Source organism: Salminus brasiliensis, chromosome 15 (genome assembly GCF_030463535.1).
Source record: "Salminus brasiliensis chromosome 15, fSalBra1.hap2, whole genome shotgun sequence".
Lineage (NCBI taxonomy): Eukaryota > Metazoa > Chordata > Actinopteri > Characiformes > Bryconidae > Salminus > Salminus brasiliensis.
In genome coordinates this window covers 36,530,462-36,554,316 of record NC_132892.1, presented here as the reverse complement: position 1 = coordinate 36,554,316, position 23,855 = coordinate 36,530,462, and the positions used below count along the sequence as shown (strand labels likewise).

General features: G+C 47.3%; 1 protein-coding gene across 1 annotated transcript in view; it reads right to left on the bottom strand.

Annotated features, from left to right (window-relative positions):
- Window positions 1-22,984, bottom strand: part of LOC140536299 (integrin alpha-M) — a 38,052-nt gene extending 15,068 nt beyond the window's left edge. The window contains exons 1-13 of the mRNA XM_072658024.1: window positions 22,844-22,984; window positions 19,464-19,578; window positions 7,419-7,513; window positions 7,213-7,280; window positions 6,544-6,658; window positions 5,287-5,417; window positions 4,134-4,276; window positions 2,713-2,851; window positions 1,335-1,470; window positions 1,134-1,201; window positions 763-892; window positions 485-627; window positions 233-379 (exon numbers count right to left, since the gene is read on the bottom strand). Coding sequence (XP_072514125.1) covers window positions 233-379; window positions 485-627; window positions 763-892; window positions 1,134-1,201; window positions 1,335-1,470; window positions 2,713-2,851; window positions 4,134-4,276; window positions 5,287-5,417; window positions 6,544-6,658; window positions 7,213-7,280; window positions 7,419-7,513; window positions 19,464-19,578; window positions 22,844-22,880 — 1,467 coding nt within the window. The 5' untranslated portion in view covers window positions 22,881-22,984. The remainder of the gene's footprint in view (window positions 1-232; window positions 380-484; window positions 628-762; window positions 893-1,133; window positions 1,202-1,334; window positions 1,471-2,712; window positions 2,852-4,133; window positions 4,277-5,286; window positions 5,418-6,543; window positions 6,659-7,212; window positions 7,281-7,418; window positions 7,514-19,463; window positions 19,579-22,843) is intronic.
- Window positions 22,985-23,855: the final 871 nt, after the last annotated feature.

Genomic DNA, 23,855 nt, shown 5'->3' with positions numbered 1-23,855 from the left:
GCCTTTTCTCAGAGGCTTTGACCATCTTGAGGTTTGAAAGGGTTGTGTGTCCCTGAGAAGATCTTCATTGATTAAAGTATCTTTAGGTAACCAGCTTTGCAGTGAGTGGAATATTAAAGCACAGGATACTGACCCACTCTCAGACTGACTGCCAGGTGGACAGATTCATCCATACCTTGGAGCTCTGGACAGATCTTACTTCTCTTGGCTGCAGAGGCAGGCTGTGCTTTACCTGATCTGTGAGACTGTAGATGTACATCCTGCCTTCCCTCCGGGGCTGGGCCTGGTAGTACTGAGGAGCTCCAACCACAACAAAGTCAGTGTCCCCATCCAAGTTCACGTCCAATAAACAGAGAGATGCGCCAAAGTATGAGCCGACCTGCAGAGAAGTTAGTTAGGATTGATTAATGATTTCTGAGGGACTGTCCTGAACAACCCGTCCAAAACAACTGGAGTAATAAAAATATTCGAAATAATTACTGACCTGTTCTCCAATAACATTGGTTGGGCTGTTCCAGGTCTGGTCACGCTTAATGAAATAAGTCACCTGACCCCTGTGATTGTACCTCGGAGCTCCAGAAAATAAAAGAGAGCCCCCAGCTTTCTGACCAACCGCTAGAGAGTAACCTAAACACAACAGACCCTTTTACAACAACATGAAGCACTCAGATCAACAACACATCAAATGTGAACTCACAATGTACAATGTTCACAGCTTTAACTATTCAAGCTAATCCAGATCAAATATGCAGTCCAGTTTACCCAGGTAGGAGTCATTATTCAGCTTCGGGTCTTTGATTTCCATCTCTGTGGCTCCAGCTCCAGATCCCATCACTTCATAAAGCAATCCACGCCATTCATTTGATCCGACCGCCCCCAAGATCAGAGTTTCCTGGAGTCCAGAACAGATCAGATATGTGACTCTGGAAAGCTTTGACTGAATTCATTCTGGCAGTGAAGTGATCTTGTACTTTAACCTGATCAGAAACTGGTTAAACTTCCAACATACAAGAGTCCACTTCAGTTTACAAATCCCTCTTAAAACAACTCAAACAGCAGAAGCAGAGGCTGGGCTCAGCAGATCAGATCTAGGGGCTTCAGTTTTAGCACTACTGAAATCGGGTTGGTTTTACCTGATTGTAAATGGCGCTGAATCCACTTTGAGACAGCTCCTTTGTCCGTTGCCTGCTTGGTTCACTGCCTGTACAGGAAAATATGTGACTAATGAAGACTGACTTTAGTTATGCTTACAAATCACTTCTGAAGTAGAAAAAGAGAAAGGAGAGCTCAGACAGTTCAACATCAGTACATCGTATTCATGCTGTTCCTGATACCTTCAATGGTGTAGATCTTATTTTGCAGTTTACTCAAAAGCCCTTCCAGTCCCCCATAGTTCTGAATGTAGAATGTGTTCTGATCTTTGGGCTCTGAGGCAAATACCGTGAGCTTGTTCACTTGCACATTCCCCACCTGTTAAAAAGAGAGTAGTGGTGGTTGGAGAGATGGACGAAGAGATGATCAGACTGAGAGCAGTATGTCTACACTTTACACTAGTTCTCTAATGATCTAATCCACACCACATTATTTCTCTCTCCTGGGAAATAAACAGCAGAAGAAGGCCGACATGACCGGATTCTATACAGCCTAAAATATGAGCCATCAGGCCTACTTCTCCCAGAACACTGCAGGAAAACGGTTGGTGTGGTGCAACAGATAACACCACTACCTGCCAGTGAACTACCATACCATGTGGGAGACTGGGGTTCGATTCCCAGTCTGGATGACTATGCTGTGCTACACCAATAAGAGTCCTTGGGCAAGACTCCTAACACTACACTGGCCTCTGTAATATGAGTACCCTTGTAAGTCGCTCCGGATAAGAGCGTCAGCTAAATGCCATAAATGTAATGGCATCGCATTGACTGGCTTCACCAACTAACATCAGGACAGAACATGAGACATCAGCGTGGGCGGATGTGCATTCTGCCTCAGATGGGTAGGTGTGAATGGAGTGAGGAGGCTATCTTCACAGTTCTTCAAGAACACAAACTGGCAGATGATGCAGCAGCACTGACACCAACAAATGCATCACAGGCTGCTTCAGTAAATGTAAATCAGACCATTTTCAGGAAGCTGTTTCTTCAGTTCTTCATAGAAGCAACTGTTAAGAGGAAGGGTGGAGGTCAGGTTGAGGTCTGGAAGAGAGCTTTCATGGAATGTACTGTTGTAGTGTTCAGCGACTTCTGCACTAATTGATCTTTCATGGAAGAGTCGTCAGAACAAAACCTTTTCTCACCACAGAATTCAGCATCAGAAGTTTTCAAAGGAAAAGCTAAACAAATCTAATGGATTCTGAAGACTGTGGACTAACGAAGAGGAAACAGAAGGTATCTTAGGAGAAACTTGTGGTGCATTGTCCATCTTCACTGGCTGGATCTTCCACACACATACATGGAAACAGCTGCTTACTCCATGTGCTGCGCTAGTCACGCTAACTCTGATGATGTCTCTCTATTCACCTCGGTTCTCCCGTTCTGTGAGCCAGTCTGAATGAAGTCAGTAGTGCTGAACTTTGATCTGAAGGACTGTTCCTCACACCAGAAGGTGCCTCCTCTAACAGTGTATTGGTGATGTAGTGCAGCACTGTTTAAAGGTACAGGTCCAGTGAGCGGGACTGTAGTACTGGTTAATGTGTTGTATCTGTGAACTCACCCCAATAACGAAGCGTAAGATACGTTGATCCTCACATCTCTTTATAACATCTTTAGAGTTGAAGTCCGATGGAGTTCCGTCTGTGATGATGACCAGTGCCTTTCTAGCTTCAGGATCCGTCTCACTGAAGTGATTTGCTCTGTAAAAGCAGATAATGCAGTTCTTAAAAACACCAATGTTTATGTTACACAATTCACCTTGTTCAGACATTCAGTCACAGCAGCGGCAGAAGGAACAGCTGTAGAGGATCAGCAGAATGCCCTTCAACTGAACTGACCTTCAACTGTACTGACTGCAATGATTCTACTGACTGTACTGACTCTACTGACTGCAATTATTCTACTGACTGTACTGACTGCAATGATTCTACTGACTGTATTGACTGCACTGACTGCAATGATTCTACTGACTGTACTGACTACACTGACTCTACTGACTGTACTGTCTGCACTGACTCTACTGACTGTACTGTCTGCACTGACTCTACTGACTGTACTGTCTGCAATGATTCTACTGACTGTACTGACTGCAATGATTCTACTGACTGTACTGACTGCACTGACTGCAATGATTCTACTGACTGTACTGACTACACTGACTCTACTGACTGTACTGTCTGCACTGACTCTACTGACTACACTGACTCTACTGACTGTACTGTCTGCACTGACTCTACTGACTGTACTGTCTGCACTGACTCTACTGACTGTACTGTCTGCAATGATTCTACTGACTGTACTGACTGCACTGACTGCAATGATTCTACTGACTGTACTGACTACACTGACTCTACTGACTGTACTGTCTGCACTGACTCTACTGACTGTACTGTCTGCACTGACTCTACTGACTGCACTGATTCTACTGACTGCACTGACTGTAGTGTCTGACTGCACTGATTGCAGTTTCTGACTGCACTGACAGCTCTAATTGTACTGACTGCACTGACTGCACTGCACTTGTGACGACATCAGTTGTAAAAAGCGCTATACAAATAAATCTGACTTGACTTGACTTGACTCTACTGACTGCACTGACTGTAGTGTCTGACTGTACTGACAGCTCTGACTGTAGTGTCTGACTTTACTGACAGCTCTGACTGCACTGACTGTAGTGTCTGCTCTGGCTGTACTAACTGCACTGACTGTAGTGTCTGACTGCACTGACTGTAGTGTCTGACTGCTCTGGCTGCTCTGACTGTACAGACTGTCCTGACTGCTCTGACTGTAGTGTCTGACTGCTCTGGCTGCTCTGACTGTACAGACTGTCCTGACTGCTCTGACTGTGCTGACTGTGCTGACTGCAGTGTCTGACTGTACTGACTGTACTGACTGCAAACTTCAACGCTGTTCTTAATTTAACAGTGTTTTTGCAGTGAATTTGGAACCCATAGCTCCACATAGCTCATCAGGACTACTTACAGAACATAGTCAATAGCCTGGTGAGTGTTTGTGAGCGACTTCATATGTGGCTCATCCTTCAGCTTTTTCTCAGCAGTGTTCTCCATGTAGTCTTTAAAGGTGAAAACAGTGCGGGGATGCTCAGAAAACTGGACGGCAGCAAACTGAACACAAACAGACAAGAATCAGAACCATCAGAACTCACAGATAAACATTCAAGCAGCACTAAGAGTACTGACTGTACCGACTGTACTGAGAGTACCGACTTTACTGACTGTACTGAGAGTACCGACTGTACTGAGAGTACTGACTGTATGTAGAGTATTGACTGCACTTAGAGTACTGACTGTACTGAGAGTACCAACTGTGCTGACTGTACTGACTGTACTGAGAGTACAGACTGCACTTAGAGTACAGCTAAACATTCAAGCAGCATGAAGAGTACCAACTGTACTGAGAGTACCGACTGTACTGACTGCAATTAAGTACTGACTGTACTGAGAGTACTGACTGTACTGAGAGTTCTGTCTGTACTGACTGTACTGAGAGTACCAACTGTGCTGACTGTACTAAGAGTTCTATCTGTACTGACTGTACTGAGAGTACTGACTGTACTGACTGTACTGAGAGTTCTGTCTGTACTGACTGTACTGAGAGTACCAACTGTGCTGACTGTACTAAGAGTTCTATCTGTACTGACTGTACTGAGAGTACTGACTGTACTGACTGTACTGAGAGTACTGACTGTACTGGGTGGCCCCTTGTGGTATTTTGATCAGAGTACATCACAGTAATTTCACTAAGACTCTAGGGAACTGTGTTAACTGGTGGAGAAAAGAGGATTATTATGATGTTTAAAGTTGGTGTATTTAAGTTAAACCTCATTACTGTCAGAACAAAACCTGGTATCACCAAACCTTAACTTTCAATGGAAATCAATTAAAATGATTTTATTTCAGCTACATTTGGACCATTATGACCATTACAGACCCCCAGTCTGTTCATCATGAGGCACTGTGAAGAACAGTCAGCATGTTCACATCATGAGAAGAAGTGAAAACTTTGTAAGAGGAATGATTTACAGATTCAGATGAACTGTAGGAGTGATAGTGATGAGAGAATGAAGAAACCTAAATCCAGAGAGAAAATCCTTAGAGTGGATTCAGATCCTTACCTGAATGGATGAGTCTTTAAGCTGTGTGATAATTTTCCAGATGAACTCTTTATTCAGCTCAAACTCAGAAGTCTTCATGCTGGCAGAGCCATCGAACAGGAAGACCAGGTTCGCCACACCTTTTGTGCATTCTGCAGAAAAAGAAAAAAAAAACATGTTGATAAGCATTACAACAAGTATCCTACAGATCATATTAAAGCTCTGGTTACTCTATCACTGTTGAGCTGAAGTTTTATTTCTGGTCTTTAAAAATGTTAAAGTAACAAAAAGTGAACTCAACTCAACTAATCAATAATTAGGTCATTCTATAACTCCATTTCAGGGAGATCAGATCTGACTGATACTGAAACTGACCACGCATCAGCTGCTTACTCAAGCAGGATTTTACATTACACGCTAAACTGCTCAATCAGCCACAGCAGTATAAACTGAATGGACTCGTAGGGTGTAAAGATGTGCTATGATTACTGTGATTGAGCAGTGCATACCTTCTGTGTTCATTCACTATTAGATTTCAGTGAAGACTGATGGATATAAGAATGTTATATTCTAATATATCCTGTCCCTAATAATGTTAGGATAGATTGAGTTGAAGCACCCTTTTGAAGCATTCTGTGGCCCAACTGTGGATGGATCAGGTTTCAGCAATTCCCTAGATCTGTCACTGCTACGTAATACTGCATTAAGATAATGAAGGTGAGTCCAGTCGTCCCACCAGCCCCTACTGTCCACCCCCTGCCTCCTAATGAAGGCCTGTTTCTGAGGTTCGCTTGGTTAGTTTTACAGCACATCCACTAGCTCTCGTGCCCTTTCTGGTTCTGTTCATAAATAGCCACAGTGGTGAGGTGTTTGATTTACTGTCCTGAATGAATTGGGATGAATTAGAGCAGTGTCTGACCTCACAAATGTGCTTCTAGAAGAACGGTCAGAAATTCCCATAAACACTAAACTCCTAAACCCTGTGGAAAGCCTTCCCAGAGAAGCTGCAGCTGTTATGATTAAGAATGGGATATCACATGGGATGTGCGAAGTGAATCCTTTTGGAAATATAGTGTACTGTCTGAGAGGTGCATGGTGAGCCAGCAACATGGGTGGGGGGTGACGAGGAGGCCGACCCTCTGTGTTTTGGTCTGAAGTGACCCCGAAGCTTTGCATTTCTGTCTTGTCTGGGAAGCAAAAGTTTTCTGTCCTCCTGATTATAGATGTGCACCTACATCTGTGGGGCATCCCAGAATAGAAAGAACTACTTAGCCGTACCTTGAACAGCGACGGTGTTGTTGCTGCTGATGTCCAGTGTGCTGCTGAAATGGTAGCAGACGCCGCTGAGATAAGAGTTTCCGTCACAGTCATGAGAGACACTGGGACTGCAGCTCTACATCACAACCACAGGAGTCAGACAGGTCACAGCAGTTAACAGCAATAACAGAAATAAGCCTTGCTCATGTTCAGCAATACATCCAGTACATACAGCCGTGGCTTGAGAATCAGAGAGGACGTCTAAAGCCACAGTTAAAGCTTAGAGCGGTGACAGTCCTGCAGCAACCGTTCACTTCTCATTTAGTGAAAATACAGTCTACAACATTTAGTGTGTGTATAGTGTATAGTGTGTAGTGTGTGTAGAGTGTGTGTATAGTGTGTACTGTGTGTAGTGTATGTGTATAGTGTGTAGATTGTGTGTGTAGTGTGTGTATAGTGTGTACTGTGTGTGTATAGTATGTAGAGTGTGTGTATAGTGTGTAGAGTGCATGTATAATGTGTGTTTGTAGTGTGTGTGTGTAGAGTGTGTGTATAGTGTGTGTGTGCGCGTGTGTGTATGGTGTGTATTGTGTGTGTGCATGGTGTGTAGTGTGTTTGTGTATGGTGTGTAGTGTGTGAAGTATGACCCTTTAGACAGAAACAGGCATTCACGCTCGGACTCAGGCTTACGGTCAGGCTGGCTGGAGGAGTGGACTTCACTGCCATGGACATTCCAAAGAAGCGGGCATTCTGAAAATCTGTGGATCAATAAAGCTGATCAGACGGACTGTGCTCTGTGTGCTAAAATCCACTGAGTGCTTTTACTGGACTGCTACTGTCAGCAGTAGAGGCAGTGTTTGGCTGTGAGGTGGTGATGGAAAGTGGTGTTTTTGCACCTTGTTGAAGCAGCAGGTTGCAGCTCCCTGTCCTCACTGTGCAGCTGTAAATCGCTCCGGACTGATTCAAGGATAACGGAGCACTAACCAGAATCCTGCCACACACAAAACAGTCAGCCAGTCAGCTCTCTCTCCAACAAAGTCAGCCAGTCAGCTCTCTCTCTCCAACAAAGTCAGCCAGTCAGCTCTCTCTCTCTCCAACAGTCAGCCAGTCAGCTCTCTCTCAAACACAGTCAGCCAGTCAGCTCTCTCTCTCAAACACAGTCAGCCAGTCAGCTCTCTCTCTCTCAAACACAGTCAGCCAGTCAGCTCTCTCTCTCTCAAACACAGTCAGCCAGTCAGCTCTCTCTCTCAAACACAGTCAGCCAGTCAGCTCTCTCTCTCTCAAACACAGTCAGCCAGTCAGCTCTCTCTCTCTCAAACACAGTCAGCCAGTCAGCTCTCTCTCTCAAACACAGTCAGCCAGTCAGCTCTCTCTCTCTCAAACACAGTCAGCCAGTCAGCTCTCTCTCTCAAACACAGTCAGCCAGTCAGCTCTCTCTCTCTCAAACACAGTCAGCCAGTCAGCTCTCTCTCTCTCAAACACAGTCAGCCAGTCAGCTCTCTCTCTCAAACACAGTCAGCCAGTCAGCTCTCTCTCTCAAACACAGTCAGCCAGTCAGCTCTCTCTCTCTCAAACACAGTCAGCCAGTCAGCTCTCTCTCTCTCAAACACAGTCAGCCAGTCAGCTCTCTCTCTCAAACACAGTCAGCCAGTCAGCTCTCTCTCTCAAACACAGTAGGCCAGTCAGCTCTCTCTCTCTCAAACACAGTCAGCCAGTCAGCTCTCTCTCTCTCAAACACAGTCAGCCAGTCAGCTCTCTCTCTCTCAAACACAGTCAGCCAGTCAGCTCTCTCTCTCAAACACAGTCAGCCAGTCAGCTCTCTCTCTCAAACACAGTCAGCCAGTCAGCTCTCTCTCTCAAACACAGTCAGCCAGTCAGCTCTCTCTCTCAAACACAGTCAGCCAGTCAGCTCCCTCTCTCTCTCACAAACACAGTCAGCCAGTCAGCTCCCTCTCTCTCTCTCTCTCTCTCTCAAACACAGTCAGCCAGTCAGCTCTCTCTCTCACAAACACAGTCAGCCAGTCAGCTCTCTCTCTCTCTCACAAACACAGTAGGCCAGTCAGCTCTCTCTCTCTCAAACACAGTCAGCCAGTCAGAGCTCTCTCTCTCACAAACACAGTCAGCCAGTCAGCTCTCTCTCTCAAACACAGTCAGCCAGTCAGCTCCCTCTCTCTCAAACACAGTCAGCCAGTCAGCTCCCTCTCTCTCAAACACAGTCAGCCAGTCAGCTCTCTCTCTCTCTCTCTCAAACACAGTCAGCCAGTCAGCTCTCTCTCTCAAACACAGTCAGCCAGTCAGAGCTCTCTCTCTCAAACACAGTCAGCCAGTCAGCTCTCTCTCTCAAACACAGTCAGCCAATCAGCTCTCTCTCTCAAACACAGTCAGCCAATCAGCTCTCTCTCTCTCTCTCTCTCTCTCAAACACAGTCAGCCAGTCAGCTCTCTCTCTCTCTCTCTCTCTCTCTCAAACACAGTCAGCCAGTCAGCTCCCTCTCTCTCTCACAAACACAGTCAGCCAGTCAGCTCTCTCTCTCAAACAGTCAGCCAATCAGCTCTCTCTCTCTCTCTCTCAAACACAGTCAGCTCTCTCTCTCCCAAACGCAGTCAGCCAGTCAGCTCTCTCTCCCTCTCTCCAACAGTCAGCCAGTCAGCTCTCTCTTTCACAAACGCAGTCAGCCAATCAGCTCTCTCACCCTCTCAAACACAATCAGCTCTCTCTCTCTCAAACACAATCAGCTCTCTCTCTCTCAAACACAGTCAGCCAGTCAGAGCTCTCTCTCTCAAACACAGTCAGCCAGTCAGCTCTCTCTCTCAAACACAGTCAGCTCCCTCTCTCTCAAACACAGTCAGCCAGTCAGTGCTCTCTCTCAAACACAGTCAGCCAGTCAGAGCTCTCTCTCTCAAACACAGTCAGCCAGTCAGAGCTCTCTCTCTCAAACACAGTCAGCCAGAGCTCTCTCTCTCAAACACAGTCAGCCAGTCAGCTCTCTCTCTCAAACACAGTCAGCCAGTCAGCTCTCTCTCTCTCTCAAACACAGTCAGCCAGTCAGCTCTCTCTCTCAAACACAGTCAGCCAGTCAGAGCTCTCTCTCTCAAACACAGTCAGCCAGTCAGCGCTCTCTCTCTCAAACACAGTCAGCCAGTCAGAGCTCTCTCTCTCAAACACAGTCAGCCAGAGCTCTCTCTCTCAAACACAGTCAGCCAGTCAGCTCTCTCTCTCAAACACAGTCAGCCAGTCAGCTCTCTCTCTCTCTCAAACACAGTCAGCCAGAGCTCTCTCTCTCAAACACAGTCAGCCAGTCAGCTCTCTCTCTCAAACACAGTCAGCCAGTCAGCTCTCTCTCTCTCTCAAACACAGTCAGCTCTCTCTCTCTCTCAAACACAGTCAGCCAGTCAGAGCTCTCTCTCAAACACATTCAGCCAGAGCTCTCTCTCTCAAACACAGTCAGCCAGTCAGCTCTCTCTCTCAAACACAGTTAGCCAATCAGCTCTCTCTCTCTCTCAAACACAGTCAGCCAGTCAGAGCTCTCTCTCTCAAACACAGTCAGCCAGTCAGCTCTCTCTCTCAAACACAGTCAGCCAGTCAGCTCTCTCTCTCAAACACAGTCAGCCAATCAGTTCTCTCTCTCTCTCTCTCAAACACAGTCAGCCAGTCAGAGCTCTCTCTCTCAAACACAGTCAGCCAGTCAGTGCTCTCTCTCAAACACAGTCAGCCAGAGCTCTCTCTCTCAAACACAGTCAGCCAGTCAGCTCTCTCTCTCAAACACAGTCAGCCAATCAGCTCTCTCTCTCTCTCAAACAGTCAGCCAGTCAGAGCTCTCTCTCTCAAACACAGTCAGCCAGTCAGCTCTCTCTCTCTCTCAAACACAGTCAGCTCTCTCTCTCTCTCAAACACAGTCAGCCAGTCAGCGCTCTCTCAAACAGTCAGCCAGTCAGCTCCCTCTCTCAAACACAGTCAGCCAATCAGCACTCTCTTTCAAGCACAGTCAGCTCTCTCTCTCCAACAGTCAGCCAGTCAGCGCTTTCTCACAAACAGTCAATCAGCGTTCTCTTAAACACAGTCAGCCAGTCAGCTCTCTCTCTCTCAAACACAGTCAGCCAATCAGCGCTCTCTCAAACACAGTCAGCCAGTCATCTCTCTCTCTCAAACACAGTCATCCAGTCAGCTCTCTCTCTCACAAACACAGTCAGCCAGTCAGCTCTCTCTCTCTCTCACAAACACAGTCAGCCAGTCAGCTCCCTCTCTCTCTCTCTCTCTCTCAAACACAGTCATCCAGTCAGCTCTCTCTCAAACACAGTAGGCCAGTCAGCTCTCTCTCTCTCAAACACAGTCAGCCAGTCAGCTCCCTCTCTCTCAAACACAGTCAGCCAGTCAGCTCTCTCTCTCACAAACACAGTAGGCCAGTCAGCTCTCTCTCTCTCAAACACAGTCAGCCAGTCAGCTCTCTCTCTCTCAAACACAGTCAGCCAGTCAGCTCTCTCTCTCTCTCTCTCAAACACAGTCAGCCAGTCAGCTCTCTCTCTCAAACACAGTCAGCCAGTCAGAGCTCTCTCTCTCAAACACAGTCAGCCAGTCAGCTCTCTCTCAAACACAGTCAGCCAATCAGCTCTCTCTCTCAAACACAGTCAGCCAATCAGCTCTCTCTCTCAAACACAGTCAGCCAATCAGCTCTCTCTCTCTCTCTCTCAAACACAGTCAGCTCTCTCTCTCCCAAACGCAGTCAGCCAGTCAGCTCTCTCTCCCTCTCTCCAACAGTCAGCCAGTCAGCTCTCTCTTTCACAAACGCAGTCAGCCAATCAGCTCTCTCACCCTCTCAAACACAATCAGCTCTCTCTCTCTCAAACACAGTCAGCCAGTCAGAGCTCTCTCTCTCAAACACAGTCAGCCAGTCAGCTCTCTCTCTCAAACACAGTCAGCCAGTCAGCGCTCTCTCTCTCAAACACAGTCAGCCAGTCAGAGCTCTCTCTCTCAAACACAGTCAGCCAGAGCTCTCTCTCTCAAACACAGTCAGCCAGTCAGCTCTCTCTCTCAAACACAGTCAGCCAATCAGCTCTCTCTCTCAAACACAGTCAGCCAGTCAGCTCTCTCTCTCTCTCAAACACAGTCAGCTCTCTCTCTCTCTCAAACACAGTCAGCCAGTCAGAGCTCTCTCTCAAACACAGTCAGCCAGAGCTCTCTCTCTCAAACACAGTCAGCCAATCAGCTCTCTCTCTCAAACACAGTCAGCCAGTCAGCTCTCTCTCTCTCTCAAACACAGTCAGCTCTCTCTCTCTCTCAAACACAGTCAGCCAGTCAGAGCTCTCTCTCAAACACAGTCAGCCAGAGCTCTCTCTCTCAAACACAGTCAGCCAGTCAGCTCTCTCTCTCAAACACAGTCAGCCAATCAGCTCTCTCTCTCTCTCAAACAGTCAGCCAGTCAGAGCTCTCTCTCTCAAACACAGTCAGCCAGTCAGCTCTCTCTCTCAAACACAGTCAGCCAATCAGTTCTCTCTCTCTCTCTCTCAAACACAGTCAGCCAGTCAGAGCTCTCTCTCTCAAACACAGTCAGCCAGTCAGTGCTCTCTCTCAAACACAGTCAGCCAGAGCTCTCTCTCTCAAACACAGTCAGCCAGTCAGCGCTCTCTCTCAAACACAGTCAGCCAATCAGCTCTCTCTCTCTCTCAAACAGTCAGCCAGTCAGAGCTCTCTCTCTCAAACACAGTCAGCCAGTCAGCTCTCTCTCTCTCTCAAACACAGTCAGCTCTCTCTCTCTCTCAAACACAGTCAGCCAGAGCTCTCTCTCTCAAACACAGTCAGCCAGTCAGCGCTCTCTCAAACAGTCAGCCAGTCAGCTCCCTCTCTCAAACACAGTCAGCCAATCAGCACTCTCTTTCAAGCACAGTCAGCTCTCTCTCTCCAACAGTCAGCCAGTCAGCGCTTTCTCACAAACAGTCAATCAGCGTTCTCTTAAACACAGTCAGCCAGTCAGCTCTCTCTCTCTCAAACACAGTCAGCCAATCAGCGCTCTCTCAAACACAGTCAGCCAGTCAGCTCTCTCTCTCAAACACAGTCAGCCAATCAGCGCTCTCTCTCTCTCAAACACAGCCAGCCAGTCAGCTCTCTCTCTCTCTCAAACACAGTCAGCCAGTCAGCTCTCTCTCTCAAACACAGTCAGCCAGTCAGCTCTCTCTCTCTCTCTCCAACACAGTCAGCCAGTCATCTCTCTCTCTCAAACACAGTCAGCCAGTCAGCTCCCTCTTAAACACAGTCAGCCAATCGGTGCTCTCTCTAAAACACAGTCAGCCCGTCAGCTCTCTCTCTCTCTCTCTCAAACACAGTCAGCCAGTCAGCTCTCTCTCTCTCTCTCAAACACAGTCAGCCAGTCAGCTCTCTCTCTCTCTCAAACACAGTCAGCCAGTCAGCTCTCTCTCTCAAACACAGTCACCTAGTCAGCTCTCTCTCAAACACAGTCAGCCAGTCAGCTCCCTCTCTCTCAAACACAGTCAGCCAGTCAGCTCCCTCTTAAACACAGTCAGCCAATCAGCTCTCTCTCTCTCAAACAGTCAGCCAGTCAGCTTTCTCTCTCTCTCAAACACAGTCAGCCAGTCAGCTCTCTCTCTCTCAAACACAGTCAGCCAGTCAGCTCCCTCTTAAACACAGTCAGCCAATCAGCTCTCTCTCTCTCAAACAGTCAGCCAGTCAGCTTTCTCTCTCTCTCAAACACAGTCAGCCAGACAGCTCTCTCTCTCCAACACAGTCAGCCAGTCAGCTCTCTCGCTCTCAAACACAGTCAGTCAATTAGTGCTCTCTCTCAAACACAGTCAGCCAATCAGTGCTCTCTCTCAAACACAGTCAGCCAGTCAGCTCTCTCTCTCAAACACAGTCAGCCAGTCAGCTCTCTCTCTCAAACACAGTCAGCGCTCTCTCTCCAACACAGTCAGCCAGTCAGCTCCCTCTCTCTCTCAAACACAGTCAGCCAGTCAGCTCCCTCTCAAACACAGTCAGCCAGTGAGCTCCCTCTTAAACACAGTCAGCCAATCGGTGCTCTCTCTCAAACACAGTCAGCCAGTCAGCTCCCTCTCTCTCTCTCTCTCTCTCTCTCTCAAACACAGTCAGCCAGTCAGCTCTCTCTCTCTCTCAAACACAGTCAGCCAGTCAGCTCTCTCTCTCTCTCAAACACAGTCAGCCAGTCAGCTCTCTTTCCAACACAGTCAGCTCTCTCTCTCTCTCCAACACAGTCAGCCAGTCAGTGCTCTCTCTCAAACACAGTCAGCCTGTCAGCTCTCTCTCAAACACAGTCAGCCAATCAGCGCTCTCTCTCTCTCAAACACAGTCAGCCAATCAGCGCTCTCTCTCAAACACAGTCAGCCAGTCAGCTCTCTCTCAAACACAGTCAGCCAGTCAGCTCCCTCTCAAACACAGTCAGCCAGTCAGCTCCCTCTCTCTCTCAAACACAGTCAGCCAGTCAGCTCTCTCTCTCTCAAACACAGTCAGCCAGTCAGCGCTCTCTCTCTCTCAAACACAGTCAGCCAGTCAGCTCTCTCTCTCAAACACAGTCAGCGCTCTCTCTCAAACACAGTCAGCCAGTCAGCTCCCTCTTAAACACAGTCAGCCAATCGGTGCTCTCTCTCAAACACAGTCAGCCAGTCAGCTCCCTCTCTCTCCAACAGTCAGCCAGTCAGCGCTCTCTCTCAAACACAGTCAGCCAGTCAGCTCCCTCTCTCTCTCTCTCTCTCTCAAACACAGTCAGCCAGTCAGCTCTCTCTCTAAAACACAGTCAGTCAGTCAGCTCTCTCTCTCTCTCAAACACAGTCAGCCAGTCAGCTCTCTTTCCAACACAGTCAGCTCTCTCTCTCTCTCCAACACAGTCAGCTCTCTCTCTCTCTCCAACACAGTCAGCCAGTCAGCTCTCTCTCTCTCTCTCTCAAACACAGTCAGCGCTCTCTCTCAAACACAGTCAGCCTGTCAGCTCTCTCTCAAACACAGTCAGCCAATCAGCGCTCTCTCTCTCTCAAACACAGTCAGCCAATCAGCGCTCTCTCTCAAACACAGTCAGCCAGTCAGCTCTCTCTCAAACACAGTCAGCCAGTCAGCTCCCTCTCAAACACAGTCAGCCAGTCAGCTCCCTCTCTCTCTCAAACACAGTCAGCCAGTCAGCTCTCTCTCTCAAACACAGTCAGCCAGTCAGCGCTCTCTCTCTCTCAAACACAGTCAGCCAGTCAGCTCTCTCTCAAACACAGTCAGCCAGTCAGCTCTCTCTCTCTCAAACACAGTCAGCCAGTCAGCGCTCTCTCTCAAACACAGTCAGCCAATCAGTGCTCTCTCTCAAACACAGTCAGCCAGTCAGCTCCCTCTCAAACACAGTCAGCCAGTCAGCTCTCTCTCTCAAACATAGTCAGCTCTCTCTCTCAAACACAGTCAGCCAGTCAGCTCTCTCTCTCTCAAACACAGTCAGCCAGTCAGCTCTCTCTCTCTCTCTCAAACACAGTCAGCCAATCAGCGCTCTCTCTCAAACACAGTCAGCCAATCAGCGCTCTCTCTCTCTCAAACACAGTCAGCCAGTCAGCTCTCTCTCTCAAACACAGTCAGCCAGTCAGCTCCCTCTCAAACACAGTCAGCCAGTCAGCTCTCTCTCTCAAACATAGTCAGCTCTCTCTCTCAAACACAGTCAGCCAGTCAGCTCTCTCTCTCTCAAACACAGTCAGCCAATCAGCGCTCTCTCTCTCTCAAACACAGTCAGCCAGTCAGCTCTCTCTCAAACACAGTCAGCCAGTCAGCTCTCTCTCTCTCCAACACAGTCAGCCAGTCAGCTCCCTCTCTCAAACATAGTCAGCTCTCTCTCTCTCACAGTCAGCCAGTCAGCTCTCTCTCTCTCAAACACAGTCAGCCAGTCAGCTCTCTCTCTCTCTCTCTCAAACACAGTCAGCCAATCAGCGCTCTCTCTCAAACACAGTCAGCCAATCAGCGCTCTCTCTCAAACAAAGTCAGCCAGTCAGCTCCCTCTCTCTCTCAAACAGTCATCCAGTCAGCTCTCTCTCTCTCAAACACGGTCAGCCAGTCAGCTCTCTCTCTCTCTCAAACACAGTCAGCCAGTCAGCTCCCTCTTAAACACAGTCAGCCAGTCAGCTCTCTCTCTCTGTCAAACACAGTCAGCCAATCAGCTCCCTCTCAAACACAGTCAGCCAGTCAGCTCTCTCTCTCTGTCAAACACAGTCAGCCAATCAGCTCCCTCTCAAACACAGTCAGCCAGTCAGCTCCCTCTCAAACACAGTCAGCCAGTCAGCTCTCTCTCTCTCTCAAACACAGTCAGCCAGTCAGCTCTCTCTCTCTCTCAAACAGTCATCCAGTCAGCTCTCTCTCTCTCAAACACAGTCAGCCAGTCAGCTCTCTCTCTCTCTCAAACACAGTCAGCCAGTCAGCTCCCTCTCAAACACAGTCAGCCAGTCAGCTCTCTCTCTCTCAAACACGGTCAGCCAGTCAGCTCTCTCTCTCTCTCAAACACAGTCAGCCAGTCAGCTCCCTCTTAAACACAGTCAGCCAGTCAGCTCTCTCTCTCTGTCAAACACAGTCAGCCAATCAGCTCCCTCTCAAACACAGTCAGCCAGTCAGCTCTCTCTCTCTGTCAAACACAGTCAGCCAATCAGCTCCCTCTCAAACACAGTCAGCCAGTCAGCTCCCTCTCAAACACAGTCAGCCAGTCAGCTCTCTCTCTCTCTCAAACACAGTCAGCCAGTCAGCTCTCTCTCTCTCTCAAACAGTCATCCAGTCAGCTCTCTCTCTCTCAAACACAGTCAGCCAATCAGCGCTCTCTCTCAAACAGTCAGCCAGTCATCTCTCTCTCTCAAACACAGTCAGCCAGTCAGCTCCCTCTTAAACACAGTCAGCCAATCAGCGCTCTCTCTCAAACAGTCAGCCAGTCAGCTCCCTCTTAAACACAGTCAGCCAATCAGCGCTCTCTCTCAAACAGTCAGCCAGTCATCTCTCTCTCTCAAACACAGTCAGCCAGTCAGCTCCCTCTTAAACACAGTCAGCCAATCAGCGCTCTCTCTCAAACACAGTCAGCCAGTCAGCTCCCTCTTAAACACAGTCAGCCAATCAGCGCTCTCTCTCAAACAGTCAGCCAGTCAGCGCTCTCTCTCAAACACAGTCAGCCAGTCAGCTCTCTCTCTCTCAAACACAGTCAGCCAGTCAGCTCTCTCTCTCAAATACAGTCAGCCAGTCAGCTCTCTCTTAAACACAGTCAGCCAATCAGCTCTCTCTCTCAAACACAGTCAGCCAGTCAGCTCCCTCTCTCTCTCAAACAGTCAGCCAGTCAGCTCCCTCTCAAACACAGTCAGCCAGTCAGCTCTCTCTCTCTCAAACACAGTCAGCCAGTCAGCGCTCTCTCTCTCAAACACAGTAGGCCAGTCAGCTCTCTCTCTCTCAAACACAGTCAGCCAGTCAGCGCTCTCTCTCTCAAACACAGTCAGCCAGTCAGCGCTCTCTCTCAGACACAGTCAGCCAGTCAGCTCCCTCTTAAACACAATCAGCCAATCAGCTCTCTCTCTCTCAAACAGTCAGCCAGTCAGCTCTCTCTCTCTCTCAAACACAGTCAGCCAGTCATCTCTCTCTCTCAAACACAGTCAGCCAGTCAGCTCTCTCTCTCTCTCTCTCTCAAACAGTCAGCCAGTCAGCTCTCTCTCTCTCTCAAACACAGTCAGCCAGTCAGCTCTCTCTCTCTCTCAAACAGTCAGCCAGTCAGCTCTCTCTCAAACACAGTCAGCCAGTCAGCTCCCTCTTAAACACAATCAGCCAATCAGCGCTCTCTCTCAAACAGTCAGCCAGTCAGCTCTCTCTCTCTCAAACACAGTCAGCCAGTCAGCTCCCTCTTAAACACAATCAGCCAATCAGCGCTCTCTCTCAAACAGTCAGCCAGTCAGCTCTCTCTCTCTCTCAAACAGTCAGCCAGTCAGCTCTCTCTCTCAAACACAGTCAGCCAGTCAGCTCTCTCTCTCAAACACAGTCAGCCAGTCAGCTCCCTCTCTCTCAAACACAGTCAGCCAGTCAGCGCGCTCTCTCAAACACAGTCAGCCAATCAGCGCCCTCTCTCAAACACAGTCAGCCAATCAGCGCTCTCTCTCAAACACAGTCAGCCAGTCAGCTCTCTCTCTCTCTCAAACACAGTCAGCCAGTCAGCTCTCTCTCAAACACAGTAGGCCAGTCAGCTCTCTCTCTCTCTCTCTCTCAAACACAGTCAGCCAGTCAGCTCTCTCTCTCAAACACAGTAGGCCAGTCAGCTCTCTCTCTCAAACACAGTCAGCCAGTCAGCTCTCTCTCTCAAACACAGTCAGCCAGTCAGCTCCCTCTTAAACACAGTCAGCCAATCAGCTCTCTCTCTCAAACACAGTCAGCCAGTCAGCTCCCTCTCTCTCAAACACAGTCAGCCAGTCAGCGCGCTCTCTCAAACACAGTCAGCCAATCAGCGCCCTCTCTCAAACACAGTCAGCCAATCAGCGCTCTCTCTCAAACACAGTCAGCCAGTCAGCTCTCTCTCTCTCTCAAACACAGTCAGCCAGTCAGCTCTCTCTCTCTCTCAAACACAGTCAGCCAGTCAGCTCTCTCTCTCTCTCTCTCTCAAACACAGTCAGCCAGTCAGCTCTCTCTCTCAAACACAGTCAGCCAGTCAGCTCCCTCTTAAACACAGTCAGCCAATCAGCTCTCTCTCTCAAACACAGTCAGCCAGTCAGCTCCCTCTCTCTCAAACACAGTCAGCCAGTCAGCGCGCTCTCTCAAACACAGTCAGCCAATCAGCGCCCTCTCTCAAACACAGTCAGCCAATCAGCGCTCTCTCTCAAACACAGTCAGCCAGTCAGCGCTCTCTCTCTCAAACACAGTCAGCCAGTCAGCTCTCTCTCTCAAACACAGTCAGCCAGTCAGCTCTCTCTCTCTCTCAAACACAGTCAGCCAGTCAGCTCTCTCTCTCAAACACAGTCAGCCAGTCAGCTCTCTCTCTCTCTCTCTCTCAAACACAGTCAGCCAGTCAGCTCTCTCTCTCAAACACAGTAGGCCAGTCAGCTCTCTCTCTCAAACACAGTCAGCCAGTCAGCTCTCTCTCTCAAACACAGTCAGCCAGTCAGCTCCCTCTTAAACACAGTCAGCCAATCAGCTCTCTCTCTCAAACACAGTCAGCCAGTCAGCTCCCTCTCTCTCAAACACAGTCAGCCAGTCAGCGCGCTCTCTCAAACACAGTCAGCCAATCAGCGCCCTCTCTCAAACACAGTCAGCCAATCAGCGCTCTCTCTCAAACACAGTCAGCCAGTCAGCGCTCTCTCTCTCAAACACAGTCAGCCAGTCAGCTCTCTCTCAAACACAGTCAGCCAGTCAGCTCTCTCTCTCTCTCAAACAGTCAGCCAGTCAGCTCTCTCTCTCTCTCTCTCTCAAACACAGTCAGCCAGTCAGCTCTCTCTCTCAAACACAGTCAGCCAGTCAGCTCTCTCTCAAACACAGTCAGCCAGTCAGCTCTCTCTCTCAAACACAGTCAGCCAGTCAGCTCTCTCTCTCAAACACAGTAGGCCAGTCAGCTCTCTCTCTCAAACACAGTAGGCCAGTCAGCTCTCTCTCTCAAACACAGTCAGCCAGTCAGCTCTCTCTCTCAAACACAGTCAGCCAGTCAGCTCCCTCTTAAACACAGTCAGCCAATCAGCTCTCTCTCTCAAACACAGTCAGCCAGTCAGCTCCCTCTCTCTCAAACACAGTCAGCCAGTCAGCGCTCTCTCTCTCTCAAACACAGTCAGCCAATCAGCGCCCTCTCTCAAACACAGTCAGCCAATCAGCGCTCTCTCTCAAACACAGTCAGCCAGTCAGCGCTCTCTCTCTCAAACACAGTCAGCCAATCAGTGCTAACTCTCAAACACAGTCAGCCAGTCAGCGCTCTCTCTCAAACACAGTCAGACTGAGCCCCACCCCCCTGCATGTGTACTCACTGTGTGCTGCTGGAATTATACTGAAGAACCCGGTAACCAAAGAAATTCTCCTGACTCCCATTAAAGCTCTCCGTGTTCGTGATATCGATGTTAAAGCTGTCTGAAACTGACACAGCTGTACCGACACACACAGACACACACAGACACACACAGAATTAGCTGATAGCGTTAGTGGTAATTTGAGAAGATGTGGTGGAGCTTCACGTGTCTCAGAAGACCTTCTAGATACTGGTGGGACTGGTGATGTCTAAACTGGTCAGGGAAAAAAGGTGAACCCGCAGTATTGTGGTGGGGTCCCAGGACCAGAGCTGAGACCCACTGATTTAAAGCACAGTTAGACCAGTATCTGAGACTCACTTTAGGAGAAACTGCCCTGGCCAGAGCTCCACAGATGCCGAGCAGTCACCCAAACCTTGCAAGATACCATAGAGGAGGAGAGAGTGGGTAGAGGGAGGGAGGTAGGCGGCATGTCCAGGGTGGCTTTAGCAGGTCAATCCAGAATCAGCAAGACAAAGGGTCGTCAAACAGGACAACACAGAGACTTCGCAAACAGAGGCCAGAGATGGAGCCAGTCTACATCCAAGTTCCCACTACATCCGGGTGGAAATGCACCCAGGCAATGAGCTCCAGGTGTGCCCATCAGACCGTGTAACCTTCCCATCCAGCTGAGAGCTGTGAAAATAGGTGCAACCTGCTGACCTGCCGACCTACCGACCTGCTCACCTGCTCACCTGGTCCTGTTTCTGTTTCTGTTGCAGGTTTAGGGTTTAACAATGTCCTGCAAATTAAGATTTCAGCTTTGAGGGCCGACGCTGATGTTTTAAACGTTTTGGTATTTCATAATAAATATAGATATATATAATATATATAATAAAGTGAGTTTTTGCTATTTAATTAATAAATAAATAAATCATTATGATCCACTTTGAGGAAAAGCGTTTTAAATAGATGAATGTTGTTGATGAAGTCTCCCACTAAAGACTTTCAAGGAATTCAGTGAACAGGTGTATCAAATATCTGTGCTGCTCTGTCTGCACTGACCCACTGTATACTTTACTGTCCCACAGCTGAAGAAAAGGGTGTATCTGCTGTGTGAGGTTATAAGAGGAAATGCAACATCAAACGAGGAACTAGATGTGCAAGAGTTTTGCATTCTCACAGTTCCTCAAAGATCTACAGGTCTCAGAGTGAGGGAGAGGGGGTTGGGTTCGTCATCATTGATACACTGCAACTGACAGACAAACGTCATTCTGACGGAAAAGCAGATCACTGATCACTGCAACACCCTCCACAGGCTACACACACCCTACAGGGGTCAGAGGTCCGGGCGGTGGATGACAGGGTTGTGGGTTCGATTCCCGGGCTCGGCAACCTGCCACTGTTGGGCCCTTGAGCAAGGCCCTTAATGCCCTGCAGGTGCCGCCGCTGCAGAGCTCAATGTGTGTGTGTGTTCACTGCAGGGATGGGTTAATGGCGGGAGCTCAGTTTGGTCTGTGTCCAGCACTAATGTGAATATGGGTGTCTTTCTATAGTCGGACACTGGGTCAGATTCTCACAGAGCTCCAGCAGAATTACTGTAGTGATATAAAGCATGTCCTCTCAGAAACACTGGATTCATAGTGGATAATGAACCAATAATAGAACATATGAATATTTAATACATTTTACCATTTCACTTTATATTCATTTATATACATTATATTCATTTAATTTATCATTTATATACATATTCCAATTCTTCTTTTTTGTTTTATATTTTATTTATAGACTGTTTATTCTTACATGATTGCTTGTAACTGCAATTTCCCTCTTGGGATCAATAACGTATTTCTGATTCTGATTCTAGGAGATAATGAGGAGTGTGTACACTGAATAATTTATAGTGGATACTGAATAGTTCATTGTAGAAACCTAATGAATCCTAGTGGTCACTGAATAAACTATAGTGTATACTGAATAAAGTATATAGAGATATAGGAGGATAATTAATAGTGGCTACAGTATAAATCATGCTGGATAATGAATAATGTGATATACACGATACTAAAGAAATAAGAATGGCTACTGAATCATTTATAGGAGGTACTGAATACTTTATACTTTATATTTTATAATTATCCATAATAGATGCTGAATAATTCAGAGTGGGTGTGAACTAAGTCTTAATATTGACCCATTTGAGTCCATTTCTCTGCAGGTGTGATGTGTGTATCTGAGGCAGCAGCCCTGGCGTTTGGTTCTGGCAGTGTCTGAGTTTAAGGGTAGTTTAGGATTTTTTCCCATGTTGGAAATTAAAGCACACAAGAGTCCCTCTGGATAAGAGTGTCTGCTAAATGCTGCAACCGTGAATAAGAGCCTAATCTAGTATGATGGTGTAAAGTAATGGATCTGTGTACAGTTATATAGTGAACAATAACAATAACATAGGTATATATATAGTGAATGATTATAGATGTATTAACTGTATATATGTCATGTAAGTTTGATGGACGGTTTGATTACAGGAGGTTACAGGAGGCTTTATTGTCATTCGCATCACATGTGGTACATGGGGTGGAATGAAATTATGATCTCAAGGTCACAGTTACACCCAAAGAGCAACTATTAAATAAATCTAATAATAATAATAATAATAAAGAAGTAGACATAAATAGGAAATGTCTGAAAAGTAGAGAAATTAAATCAAACGCAGCAAAGATATAGTATGATCACAATATATGAAAGGAGTGCAGCAGAGTCAATAAGTAGCGATATTGATTGATATTGATGTACATTAATATATTAAACATTTAATGAACAGATCAGCTGCAGTTTACTCCGAGTGAGTTGGTGCTGATGAGTGTGTGGTAAAAAGGGTGCGGCGGTGAACAGCGCTCATATTTATACTTACTGGAATTTCTGCACACACACACACACACAAAACCATGCATGCAATAATAGACAGTGGGTGTTCCTCAGCCTGTGTCAGTGAGAAACGGGTCCACAGAGCAGTAAAATCCACTACTGCGTTAAACTGAGGAGCCAGGGTTCATCAGCCCAGCTCAGCAGAGAGTCTCACCCTTAATTATTAATTATTAACCCTTAATACAGAAAAATACATCTGCACACGTCTCCACTGAGAAACACACAAACTGCTGATATCTGACAGGAGTAAAGACCTGCTGAAGAAGAAAACTGTAGTGCTGTAGACGATGGAAGTCAGTTGTACTGGAGGAAACAGGTAGCGTTAACGTATCGGCGGTTGAAGCGCACAGGAAGTGGTGTTTTACATAAATACACACACTGAAAACACTTTTCCACCGGCCTGAGAAACAGGCCCTGAAACCCAGCTAACAGCCTTCAGCCTAAAACACAAACACGGACAGCAGCAGAGCTCTTACCCCAGAACAGCAGCAACACAGCCTTCATCCCCTCCATAGCCTCCTCTGCTCATCACTGAACTCACTCTCACTCTCTGTCTCTCTCTCTCTCTCTCTCTCTCTCTCTCTCTCTCTCTTACACTCTCTCGCGCTCTCGGTGTGTCTGTCTGCTTTCCCACCCTCCTTCACCAGGTTTCGAGGCAAGTTGCATTTACACTTCCTTGTGGTTGGGCCTCTGCTCCTCTGCAGAAGTGATCTGGGGTTTGACATGATTTCATCTGATCTTGATGACAGACCTGTTCTCATTATACCCTCTTAGAGCTCAGGTTCAAACGTCCACTCCTTACAATAATCATCTATTAATCATCTGAAACAACCAATAACAAACTTTCTAAACTCCACAAGTGTGTTCATTCATGCTAAACCATAAAATCTGATCCCTATAGCCTAGTCCCTAAATAATCATCCCTAAATAATTATCCCTAAAACATGATCCCTAAAACCTGATCTCTAAAACATGATCCCTAAAACCTGATCTCTAAAACATGATCCCTAAAACATGATCTCTAAAACCTGATCTCTAAAACATGATCCCTAAAACATGATCCCTAAAACATGATCCCTATAGCCTAGTCCCTAAATAATCATCCCTAAATAATTATCCCTAAAACCTGATCCCTAAAACATGATCCCTAAAACATGATCCCTAAAACATGATCCCTATAGCCTAGTCCCTAAATAATGATCCCTAAATAATCATCCCTATAACATAGTCCCTAACCCCTATTGCCTAAACCTGATCCCCTAAACCCTGTTCCCTAAACCTGATCCCTAAACTAGATCCCTATAGCCTAGTCACTATCTATCTATCAATCCTAATCACTATAAATGTAATTCTCAAACAGGATCCTAAAAACTTACTCCTCTTGATCCCTTATTCCTAATTCTAATCCTAATCTCACCAAGGACCAGATCAGAACCCTTTCTTCCCACCTCCACCCAGATAGCAGACAGCCAGTCTTACACATCCAAT